Source organism: Manis pentadactyla, chromosome 6 (genome assembly GCF_030020395.1).
Source record: "Manis pentadactyla isolate mManPen7 chromosome 6, mManPen7.hap1, whole genome shotgun sequence".
Classification (NCBI taxonomy): domain Eukaryota; kingdom Metazoa; phylum Chordata; class Mammalia; order Pholidota; family Manidae; genus Manis; species Manis pentadactyla.
Genome location: NC_080024.1, coordinates 30,469,849 through 30,483,458, shown reverse-complemented (window position 1 = coordinate 30,483,458; position 13,610 = coordinate 30,469,849). Strand labels below are relative to the sequence as shown.

General features: G+C 35.2%; 1 protein-coding gene across 8 annotated transcripts in view; it reads right to left on the bottom strand.

Annotated features, from left to right (window-relative positions):
• Nucleotides 1–13,610, bottom strand: part of INO80D (INO80 complex subunit D) — a 75,901-nt gene that overhangs the window by 28,856 nt on the left and 33,435 nt on the right. For all 8 annotated transcript variants that reach the window (XM_036927952.2, XM_036927949.2, XM_057503655.1 and 5 more), the window contains one exon: nt 3,825–4,049. In XM_036927952.2, coding sequence (XP_036783847.1) covers nt 3,825–4,049 — 225 coding nt within the window. The remainder of the gene's footprint in view (nt 1–3,824; nt 4,050–13,610) is intronic.

Genomic DNA, 13,610 nt, shown 5'->3' with positions numbered 1-13,610 from the left:
ACAAATTAAAGGTCATACAGAATCTAAATTACATCAAATCTAAATAAAAAATATTTCTATTACAACTTTCATATAAACAGTAAATAAAAATAGATAATTTAGGTGCTGCTGTAGTAGTTGCTTAAATAAGAGTTCTGCAAGGTTTGTCAGGATTGTAAGAGTGGGGAAGTGGGTCATTAACTTTAGCCCTGTGAAAAGGATATACAATTTAAAATAAATGAAGCTTTAATATTTTGGCAGCTAAGCCCAAATTCTCTTGATCTGGATTTAAATAGGAGGTAGCTCTCTATACTGAATAGATAATTTTCATTGAACTTTAATAATTTGATCAGCCATCTACCAAGCCTAGTATACAACATAGTCCTTTCTTTTCTTTATCCTAGATTTTAAAGAAAACCATTGATTTCATTTTTTTAAATCACAAATATGTTCCAACGTCCCAATCTCTCTCTTAAAATAAACCCTAAGTCAGAATTTTCATATTCCCATGGATAATTAATGTAAAAGTGCCTGATGTGATGTTAGATATATTTTATTACCCAAATAACCCCAACAAAACAAAGGGAGAATTACCAAAATGTTTTGATGTTTTTAACATGAAAACACCTACTACAGGTTTCCCTTTTGTATACTCTATTAGATCCCCCTTCAACAATGAAGTTTTTATTCAAACAAATGACATTCAGATTGTCTCCAGAAGATTGTGGGCTACAAGATTCTTCAATTTGGGTCTACATACTTCAAGCTATTTCAATGGCTTATTCCACATATATACCAATAAACATGATAAAGTTATGAGATAACAAAGAATACTTTGATGTTATTTGGTTTATATCCAAACAGTATTTTAAAGAGTACCTACTAGAAGGTAGCCATTAAAGTTTTAATTTCTAAAATATTTAACAGGAACTTTTAAACTGTCTTTTGTGGAACTGGTCTTTGATGGCAAAAATATCTAATAGAGGGCATCATCTGACTGACAGCTGCTTTTTGTGAACCTAAAATATTAAGTTACCGTAAGCCAACAACCACCAAGGAATGATTATGGCACGTTGGTACATGATTATTTGTGATGCAATGGGCAAAAGATTTTTACTAATCATGGGTGACAGAACCAAATTATAGCAAATAAACTTAAGAACTGTAACAGTTCATCTTGGTGTTTGTTTTGTAATAGTTATCATGACATTTTTTTTAAAAACATCACTGAAGGTGGTTTGGGAGATGTTCTGAAAGGAAGGGGTTGATTCTGCCAATTACAAATCAGAAACAGAGTTTTCTACATAAATACCAAATTGTCCCAAACTCAACATCTTTAAAGACTCTTACATCTTTAACAAGGTCATAATAATATACTAGACTCAATGTATATAATGCTTTGCATATAGATTGTCATGCTGGGTTCAGAACTTAAGTTTCTACTGAAATTATACACTTGAAAGCATTATATAATATAAATGTTAATATCATCATTTTAAAACCTATGTCAAACTGAGTGGGTTCTTCCAACAAATAGAGAACAGATGTCTCTTCATTTATTCAATTCTGTTTATTCATTCACCAACACTGGAAGTTTAAAAACAAGATGTATATTATTCCTACCCTCATAGAAATTACTGTCTAGCCTGACAGCCAGCTTTTAATATTAATAATTCTGTAGTTAAATAAAGCATAGAATACAATAACAGATATAATAGGGGACCAAAATAGTCAAGGGAATCTGAGAATGTTTCTCTGAGAAAGATAAATCTCTGAGTAAGTAATTAAGACCCAAAGGATATTCTAGAACAGACACTACCTCCCTTACAGAGGATTGGAGCTCTAAGAATGAGGGAAAATAGGCTGCAATCCTTAAGCAGTTATATTAGATACACATACATAGTTTCAAACAACTCTATGCCAAGAAACAGAAACTCTTAAGGGCACAGTATCTTTCTGAGATATGCAACTGTAAAATAATACCTTCTTACAATGAATAAAATGAAAACCAAAACATGCAATACTAAAATGAAATTTCAAATATATAGGAAAAATAATACATATATAGGTATAAGAAATATGATCAATAATTACAAAGCAAAGGTTATTTTTTAGTTTTGTTTGTTCTAAACCCTTTCACCCCCCTCAAATGACTCATGATCACTACAGAAAAATTAGAATATACAGGCTACAAATTATTTTTACCTCTCAATAATTCCACCATCTAGAGATAATCACTGCTATAATTTAGGTATATGAATTCCTAAAATGTTTTATACACATATGTTCAAGGTTGTTACCTGAAAAAATAATAAGCAAAAAGTGTGAAAAAGTAAACTCAATATGAAACTAAACCTTCCAAATATAAAACTTATTTACTTTAATGTTTTAAAAATATTTTAATTCAATTAAGCTAGTATTTTTCAAAAGGTGAATAATCTAATTATGATTCAATTTAAGTTTTCACCACCTAGATAAGCAAACTTCCAAAATGGTAATACACTATGATATCTTCACTGAAGAATCAAATAAACATACATTTCCAAAATATGGATTTTCAATCACTAAAATATTATGTAAGAAATACAACTCATGTTAGGAATGTAGGCAGATGGCTATGATATATTTTTAAAGGAATAAACTGGACATTAACTCAAATAGTATAGATCCAGTTTTGCTTAAATATATACATAAAATAGGGAAAGTCCAGGAGTTGACATCCGTATTCTGAAGCTGTTAAAAGCTATGTTTTAAATAATTAATATCATGAGAAAATGGTCATGATTCAGTGTTAGGTGGAAAAAAGGCAGGAAATAAAAAATATATATACCATGACCTCAGTTTTACTTTTTAATACAAACATATGGCTCACTAGAGATTTCATATACACACACAGAAAAGGACTAGAAGGAAACAGAACAAAACATTCATAGGGCTTATGCTCTGTTTTGTGGATGGTGGATGCCATTACAGAGATTTTCCCCTTCTATCTACTCTATAGTTTTCAAATTTTTCACAATAAGCAAGTACTGCACTATAAAAAAAGGCTTTTTTCCCCAAAAGAAATCTGTTATAAACTATTTTGAACATATAATATGTGGGCTAATGCAGATATTAACAGAAAATACACCGGCAAGAAAATTTTTAAATAATACAGTTGACCCTAAACAATGCAGGGTTAGCAATGTGAATTCCCCTGCAGTCAAAAATCCACATATAACTTTTTAACTCCCCAAAAACTTAACATGAATAGCCTACTGTTCATCAGAAGCCTTACCGGTAACATAAACAGTCAATTAACACAGATTTTGTATGTTATATGAATTATATATTGTATTCTCACCACAAAGTAAGCTAAAGAGAAGAAAATGTTTTTTCAAATAGTCAGAAGTCTCCAGAAACTTTTCCAATATACTTATTGAAAAAAATCCATGTATAAGTGGACCTGCACAATTCAAACTCACGTTGCTCAAAGGTCAACTGTTTAAGTGAAAAATGTAAACTATTTCTTACGTAGTAAAAACTGTAAATATTACTTTTAAATAGCATATAGAATTTCTAAGCATTGTATTTTTCTTTAAAGATAGGCAATATTCTCAAATCCTTTATTGAATAAATTCTAATCAAACTCCAACAAAATTACACTAATGCTTTAATTTCACCATCAGCTCCTGGCAGTATTATTTTGTTACCTGTATAGAACATATTCTGAGCAAAAAACCCAAAATACAATCCTTAATTGTATTCAGGCCTCAATGCCTACTACCCATTGTGTCTCGACTACCCTAAAAAAAATACAGAGAACAGAAAACAGACTGAGACAGGTGGCTATGTATGGCTCTAACCTGGTTCGACTGCATGCCGCTTTCTGCAGCTCTTGTATTAACTGACCAGTACATTCGGGCTCTCTACTGGCCGCCTGCAGCAAGGCTTTCCTAAACATGTGCCGGCATTTCTTTTGACGAGATTCTGCTCGCTCCAGGCGGCAGAGGTGCTTATATTTCTGCTGAAAGTAAGTGCAAAGTTGGGTCACCCTGGAGCTCCTACTCTCCGTGTCATCGTCATCTGACCTGGAAAGTGCAGGGAGAGAAGTGAAAAATTGGTAAGCGTTAGGCTTGTTTTAGAAGGGGAAAAGTGGGTGAGAAGGAGTGGCTGGATGCACGGGGCTAAGACTTGTGTCACGTGAGCACAAGCTTAACAAAGTTAGAGGAAGACATTTCAGTAGAGTTGAAAATAAGGACAATGTTTCAACCTTAAGTAAGGCAGTAGAGACAATCCAGTGCTCTCAGAGCTTAACCTTTCCAGCATGTCGTCATTAGCCCTTAATGCATGAGTGCCTCTAAAAGTTAAGTGACTAGGGATTCTTAGGAAGAAAATAATTTATTTACCTTTACTTATTAAAAATTCTGCATAAATGACATGGCAGTTAGGAGGGAAAACTCAGCATAATTTCATGAAAGACATCAGGTCACACTAGAAATAGAGCAGTGAATTCTACCAGGGCATTATCAAAGAACCTCCTTTGAGATGTACTGGCTTTAACTACACTTTTCTGCTAATAAGCACATAAAGAATTCTGATTGTTGGGATCACAGTCAGTTTACAGTATCTTTTTTTTAAACTACAGGACATACCCTAAACAACATTTCTAATACTTGGGTTAACATAGAGGTTTTCCTGCCATTATGCAAATATCTAATGACTGGTGGCCCCTAGGGGAGTGCTATGTTGAAAATGACGCTGAGGGCACACCTAGGCTCAGCAATAAGAATACTGTGGTTAGTTAGCAATGTCTACCTCCAGTGAGGTTAGAAAGGTCACATTTCTATGGAACAAATGTGATTTCACTTTTTACTGTTAGGAAGAATGCACACTAGACTTGAAAACTGGCCCATGTTATTTTATCTTCTTTCTCTTCTACCATAACATAAATAAATAGCACATGTGTGATAGATAATACTGACTATATATTATCTTACTAATCTGCTGTAAATCATTGCTTGGCTTCTCAAGTGGTATCACTCTTTTTTCCTTCAGAATGGCTTCTAACAGGCTACTCTGTAAACTTAGGCCTACCCTAGATCCATTGAACTAGAATTTACTTGGCATGAGACCCAAGAATCTTTATTTTGAACTGTCCCCATAAGTCCCACAGCAGGGCTCCATTTGGGAGTTCTAGTCGAGTCAGTGAGTGCTGTATCTTACATCTTTAGTATGAGGTAGAAAGCACTAAGCAACAAAAGAGAGGTACAGATAAAGTGCTGTCCAAGTTCATTAGAAAGATTCTGAATGACAGGCTTTGTACAGGAGATGACAATAGAGCTGAACTGTGAAGAAAGGGTAGAATTTGAAGATGAGAGACAAAGGGCACCTCACAAGGATAAAGCAAAATAAGCAAGATACAGAGATGGAGGCTGGGGAACAGGAAGGACTAAGTAGCATGGTGCAGCTAAGGGGTGGGGCACGGAAGGAATGATGGTGGGTAAGATAAACTTTCTAATGCTAAACACCAGATCAAAAGTTTATTTATTCTATGGGCAATGAAGAACCATGTAGATTTTTACGAAAATAAGTAACAGTAACAGAGCTATGCACGAGGAAGAGGACACTGTCAGGAGAGATGGAAGAAGAGAGCAGGGAGGAAATAATTATAAAATTGCAGGCAATACATCCTGCCTAAAGCAATCTACAGATTCAATGCAATCCCAATCAAAATACTAACAGCATTCTTCTACATATACAAATAGTTCTAAAATTCATATGGAACCACAAAAGACCCCAAATAGCCAAAGCATTCCTGAGAAGGAAGAATAAAGCAGGGGGGAATCTCACTCCCCAACTTCAAGCTCTACCACAAAGCCACAGTAATCAAGACAATTTGGTACTGGCACAAGAACAGAGCCATAGACCAATGGAACAAAGCAGAGTCCAGATATTAACGCAAGCATATATGGTCAATTAATACACGATAAAGGTGCCATGGACATACAATGGGGAAATGACAGCTTCTTCAACAGCTGGTGTTGGCAAAACTGGACAGCTACATGTAAGAGAATGAAACTGGATTACTGTCTAACTCCATACACAAAAGTAAACTCGAAATGGATCAAAGACCATGGGCAAGGGAAAAAAAGGAAAATTGAACAAGTAGGACTATATCAAACTAAAAAGCTTCTGTACAGCAAAGGACACCATCAGTAGAAAAAAAAAGGCATCCTACAAGTATGGGAGAATATATTCGTAAATGACATATCTGATAAGGGGTTGACACCCAAAATATATAAAGAGCTCATGAGCCTCAACACCCAAAAAGAAAATAACCCGATTAAAGAATGGACAGAGGATCTGAACAGACACTTCTCCAAAGAAGAAATTCAGATGGCCAACAGACACATGAAAAGACGCTCCACATCGCTAATCATTAGAGAAATGCAAATTAAAACCACAATGAGATATCACTTCACACCAGTTAGGATGGCCAACATCCAAAAGACAAACAACAAATGCTGGCAAGAAAGGGGAACCCTCCTACACTACTGCTGGAAATGTAAATTAGTTCAACCACTGTGGAAAGCAGTATGGAGGTTCCTCAAAAAACTAAAAATGGAAATACCATTTGACCCAGGAATTCCACTCCTAGAAATTTACCCTAAGAATGCAGCAGCCCAGTTTGAAAAAGACATATGCAAACTCATTCTATGAAGCCAACATCACTCTAATACCAAAACCGAGCAAAGACCGCACAAAAAAAGAAAACTACAGACCAATATCCCTGATGAACGTAGATGCAAAAATACTCAACAAAATATTAGCAAACTGAATTCAAAAATACATCAAAAGGATCATACACCATGACCAAGTGGGATTCATCCCAGGGATGCAAGGATGGTACAACATTCGAAAATCCGTCAACATCATCCACCACATCAACAAAAAGAAGGACAAAAACCACATGATCATCTCCATAGATGCTGAAAAAGCATTCAACAAAATTCAACATTCATTCATGACCAAAACTCTCAACAAAATGGGTATAGAGGGCAGGTAACTCAATATAATAAAGGCCATATATGATAAACCCACAACTAACATCATACTGAACAGCCAGAGGCTGAAAGCTTTTCCTCTAAGATCGGGAACAAGACAGGGATGCCCACTCTCCCCACTGTTATTCAACATAGTGGGTCCTAGCCACAGCAATTAGACAAAACAAAGAAATACAAGGAATCCAGATTGGTAAAGAAGAAGTCAAACTGTCACTATCTGCAGATGACCTGATATTGTACATAAAAAACCCTAAAGACTCCACTCCAAAACTACTAGAACTAATATCGGAATTCAGCAAAGTTGCAGGATACAAAATTAATACACAGAAATCTGTGGCTTTCCTATACACTAACAATGAACCAATAGAAAGAGAAGTCAGGAAAACAATTCCATTCACAATAGCATCAAAAAGAATAAAATACCTAGGAAACCAACAAAGACCCCAAATAGCCAAAACAACCCTGAGAAGGAAGAATAAAATGGGGGGGATCTCACTCCCTAACTTCAAGCTCTACTACAAAGCCACAGTAATCAAGACAATTTGGTACTGGCACAAGAGCAGAGCCACAGACCAGTGGAACAGAATAGAGACTCCAAACATTAACCCAAACATATATGGTCAATTAATATACGATAAAGGAGCCATGGACATACAATGGGGAAATGAGTCTCTTCAACAGATGGTGCTGGCAAAACTGGACAGCTACATGTAAGAGAATGAAACTGGATCACTGTCTAACCCCATACACAAAAGTAAATTCGAAATGGATCAAAGACCTGAATGTAAGTCATGAAACCATAAAACTCTTAGAAAAAAACATAGGCAAAAATCTCATGGACATAAACATAAGTGACTTCTTCATGAACATATCTCCCCGGGCAAGGGAAACAAAGGCAAAAATGAACAAGTGGGACTATATCAAGCTGATAAGCTTCTGTACAGCAAAGGACACCATCAATAGAACAAAAAGGTATCCTACAGTATGGGAGAATATATTCATAAATGACAGATCTGATAAAGGATTGACATCCAAAATATATAAAGAGCTCACACACCTCAACAAACAAAAAGCAAATTATTCAATTAAAAAATGGGCAGAGGAGCTGAAGAGACAGTTCTCTAAAGAAGAAATTCAGATGGCCAAGAGACACATGAAAAGATGCTCCACATCGCCTGTCATCAGAGAAATGCAAATTAAAACCACAATGAGATATCACCTCACACCAGTAAGGATCGCCACCATCCAAAAGACAGACAACAACAAATGTTGGCAAGGTTGTGGAGAAAGGGGAACCCTCCTACACTGCTGGTGGGAATGTAAATTAGTTAAACCATTGTGGAAAGCAGTATGGAGGTTCCTCAGAATGGTCAAAATAGAAATACCATTTGACCCAGGAATTTCACTTCTAGGAATTTACCCTAAGAATGCAGCACTCCAGTTTGAAAAAGACAGATGCACCCCTATGTTTATCCTACCATTCACAACAACATGGATGGAGCTAGAGGGCATTATGCTCAGTGAAATAAGCCAGGCGGAGAAAGGCAAGTACCAAATGATTTCACTCATATGTGGAATATAAGATCAAAGGAAAACTGAAGGAACAAAACAGCAGCAGAATCACAGAACCCAAGAATGGACTAACAGTTACCAAAGGGAAAGGGACTGGGGAGGATGGGTGGGAAGGGAGGGATAAGGGTGGGGAAAAAGAAAGGGGGCATTACGATTAGCATATATAGTGTTGGGGGGGCACGGGGAGCTGTGCAACACAGAGAAGACAAGTAGTGATTTTACAGCATCTTACTATGCTGATGGACAGTGACTATGAAGGGGTATGTGGGGGGTACTTGGTGAAGGGGGAGCCTAGAAATCTACAATTACATGAAGAACATTATGTTCTTCATGTAATTGTAGATTAATAATACCAAAATAAAATTTAAAAAAAATAGATAGTATGAGGGACAATCACCTTTTCTAAAAAAAAAAAAAGACATATGCACCCCTATGTTTATCACAGCACTATTTACAATAGCCAAGAAAATGGAAGCAACCCAAGTATCCATCAGTAAATGGATGGATAAAGTAGATGTGGTACATATACACACTGGAATACTATTCAACCATAGAAAGAAACAAATCCTACCATTTGCAACAACATGGATGGAGCTAGAGGGTATTATGCTCAGTGAAATAAGCCAGGCACAGAAAGACAAACAAGAAATGATTTCCCTCATTTGTGGAGTATAACAACGAAGCAAAACTGAAGGAACAAAATAGCAGCAGACTCACAGACTCCAAGAAGGGACTAGTGTTTACCAAAGGGGAGGGCCAGGGGAGGGCGGGTGGGGACGGAGGGAGGGAGAAGGGGATTGTAGGGTATCATGCCTGGTGCACATGATGTGTGTGTGGGGTCACAGGGAAGACAATGTAGGTCAGAGAAGACAAACAGGGACTCTGTGACATCTTATTACACTGCAATGGGGTATGGGGGGCACTCGATAATAAGGGTGAATGTAATAACCACATTATTTTTATTGTGAAACCTTCATAAGAGTGTGTATCTATGATACCTTAAAAAAAAAAAACTGAAGGAACAAAACAGCAGCTGACTCACAGACTCCAAGAAGGAACTAGTGGTTGCCAAAGGGGAGAGGTGGGGGAGGACGGATGGGGAGGGAGGGAGAGGGGGATTCAGGGGTATTATGATTGGCACACATGGTGTGGGGGTGGGGGGATCATGGGGAGGACAGTGTAGCACAGAGAAGGCAAGTAGTGACTCTGGTGTCTTACTACACAATGGACAGTGACTGCAATGGGGTATGAGGGGGGACTTGATAATATGGGTAAGTGTAGTAACCATATTGTTTTTCATGTGAAACCTTCATAAGAGTGTATATCAATAATACCTTAATAAAAAAATAAATAAGTAAACAAAAAAGAAATGATATATATAAAATCACAATATAAGTATAGGAATTATTAAAATAATCACAGTATCTATAATCAAAATTTATTAATAAATATTGATATTACTTTATTGATAAATATAAAATTCATCATTAAAGTGTTATATTTAATAGATACTATTAAAATATTAATAAAATTATTATTTTTATAAATTATCTAAGAACTCCAAATATGGAGCAGTAAACTCCAAACCTGATTTCCTAAGACTTCATGCCAGAATCTTAAGGCATGACATGAAATTCTCCAAATAAAATTATTTTTGTTTATTAAAACCAGAGCAAAATGGTAACATCTCTGATAAAAACATGGGACTCAGAAACAGACACACATATTGAGGAAAATAATGAGTCTAATATTTAGAAATGCTGAATTTAGGGTACTGATAGAATATTCAATGAGAAATATTCAATAGACAGTTCAATCTCAAAAGGAAGAGACATGAGAAAAATATTTGGGAATTATATGTGTGTGTGATAGAGATAACAGCTAAAACAAAACAGAAGAATGAAAGACTTATGGCAATATGGAAATTTAGATACTCTCCTGAACCAAAAGCAACTACATAGTGGATAGGGTACACCTATGGATGCATTGTTTGTTTCCAAGGAAGTAGAAGAAATCTCTTCTTCAAACTGGTAGGTCAAAAACAAACATTTAAAAAAAAAAATCAGAACTGAGGCTCAAGTTGGAAGCATGGAGCAAAAGGGTATGTATTCAGGGTACATAATGATAGGGGCATTAACAGTGGATATAAAACCTCATCCCAAGAAGATAAAGCAGTTCAACCTAAGATTCTAGGGAAAGTCTAGGACATATAAATTCAAAATTACCATGCAAATAAGGAAGTAAGCCACTTTGCATGACAAGAAGAAAAAAATAATGACAGAGACTTACAAGGACTCCAAAGGTTGGAATTGTGAGATAAAGAATATAAAATAATTACATGTGAAATGTTTAAAGGACCGATTTACAAAGAAAGAAAGCAACAGAAGACCAACAGAAACAATCAGACAGATCTGAAAAGAAATGAACCTCATATACAAAAAATTGTTTCAAGTCAAAATGTCATGGATATTTTATCCAAGAAAAAGAAAACAAAGCAAATATGTCCATCTTCCCTATTTCCACTTGATATTTTACTGAAGGCCTTAGCCAGTGCAATAAGGCCAGAAAGAACAATAAAAGGCATAAAAGATTGAAAGGGAGGAAGTAAACCATATGTATAGATGACATGATTATTTGCAAAGAAAATTATAAATTTACCAAAAAATCTACACTACTGAGTTTATCAAAATTGCAGTATATATCAGTGACTAATCTATGATTCATGACTAATGTCAACCTAACAATAAAATTTATTTCTACATAAGCAGCAAACAAATGAAAAGTAAAATAATAAAAATAATTCAGTTTACAAGAGCATTAAAAACAAAATATTTCTGGACAAATTTAAGAAAAATATTTACAAGACCTTCCTATCAAAAAATTAAACATTACTGAGAAAAAATTGAAAAGGCCAAACCTAGTGCAGCATCCCATGTCATGGATTGGAAAAGTCACTATTGTTAAAATGTCAATTCTCCACAAACTGAATCATAATAAAAAACAAAATCACAATAGGCCATTTTGTAGAATACAACAATTTGTTTCTAAGATTTCTGTGGAAAAATGAAAAACTTAGAGAAGTCAACACAATCATAAAAAAGAACTAAGTTACAGGATTCAAACCACTGAATTCCTAGAAGTAATATAAAACTACAGTAATAAGAGAACTGGAAGAAGCCTAAAAATAAAAAAATTAGTCAATGGAACAGAGTAGAGAGTTCAGAAATAGGCTCACATTTCTATGTCAATTTATGACAAGGATGTCAAAGCATTTAAACAGGAAATGAAAGGTATTTTCAACAAATAATACTGGAACAACTACAAATTCATATATTTAAAAAAAAAAGAACAAAACTTGGCCCTGACCATACCGTATGAAAAAAAATATTGTGTGGGTCATAGATCTAAATGTTAAAGCTGTAAGTTAAATCTACAAAGTTTCTAAAGACAACAGCAGAGATAATTAGATATTAATAACTGAATGAAACTTGAGAAATTCACTAATTTATATAAATTGAACAATACACTCCTAAATAATCAATGGGCCAAAAAATAAATCTGAAAGGAAATTAGAAAATATCTTGAGATGAGTAAAAATGGAATACAGCTATCATAACTTACTGGAGACTATAAAGAAAAAACTCAAGATTCTTCCTTCCTAGGCATTCTTCCATATTGGCTTTTAGTTCTCACACAAAACAATTCTGGTTTCCAAAAGCGTGGTTCTTCTTCAAACCAAAGAACTGTCTTGCAACACCAACTTGATGTTCTACAATTTAACTCAATTATGACACTATCTACCTGACCATAGTGTCAGATGCCACAAGTTAAGGGCTCAGTCCCATAAGACTGCTCCCACCTTCAGATGCCAACCACAAGCTGTAGATCCTCAGGTTACCCACAGCTTCTGCCCGATTTAGCTAAAAATCAGAAGTTCTCATGACTGCTTCCTAAGGTGCAATTAATTTGCTAGAGTGGCTCACAGAATTTACGGAAACACATTTTCCAGTTTATTAAAGGTTATAATAAAAGATAAAGATTAACATCCAGATGCAAGAGGTAAACAGAATGAGGTATGTGTGAAGGGGTGCAGAGCTTCTGTGACCTCTCTGGGTGCAGCATTCTCTCAGCACCTCTCCATGAACTCACCAACCCAGAAGCTCTCTCAATCCCATACTATTGGGATTTTAGGGTGGCTTCCTTATGTAGGCATAATCGATGATTAACCACATTTCCAGCCCCTTTCCCCTCTCTGGACATGGGGCAGATGGTTATCTATTTTCTCTTATTTAGCAGTGCAACAGAGAGAAATTTACAACTATAGTCACTTTTTTTTAAAGAGTCAAACCAATAACCTAACATTCTACCTTAAGGAAGTAGAGGAAGAGAAATCTAAATCCAAAACAAGCAGAAGGAAGGAAATAATAAAGAGTAAGGAAGAAATTAATGAAAAAATAAGAAGTATAATAGAGAAAACTCAATGAATTCAAAAATTGGTTCTTTGAAATTATCAACAAAATTGACAACATTTTTAGCTCAGTTAACCAAGAAGACTCACATTACCATAACTACAAATGAAAGAGGGAACATTACTACCTATGTTACAGAAATGAAAAGGATTATAAGGGACTATTATAAAAAAATGGTACATCAATAAATTAGATTAAAAAATGAAATGGACAAGTTCCTAGAGAGGCATAAGCTTCTGAATCTCATTCAAGAAACAGAAAACATGAATAAACCTGTAACAAGAAAAGAGATTGAATTAGTAATTTAAAAAACTTCCCACAAAAAGTCTCAGGACCAGATGGCTTCACTGGTGAATTATACCAAATGTTTAAAAGAAAAATTACCACCAATCCTTCAAAAATTCTTCCAAAAAATGAAGAAAAGGGAACACTTCCTGACTCATTCTTTCAGGCCAGTATAACCCCAATACCAAATTAGTTAAGACAGCACAAGGAAAGAAAACTACAGACTGATATCCCTTGTGAATACAAATGCAAACTTCTC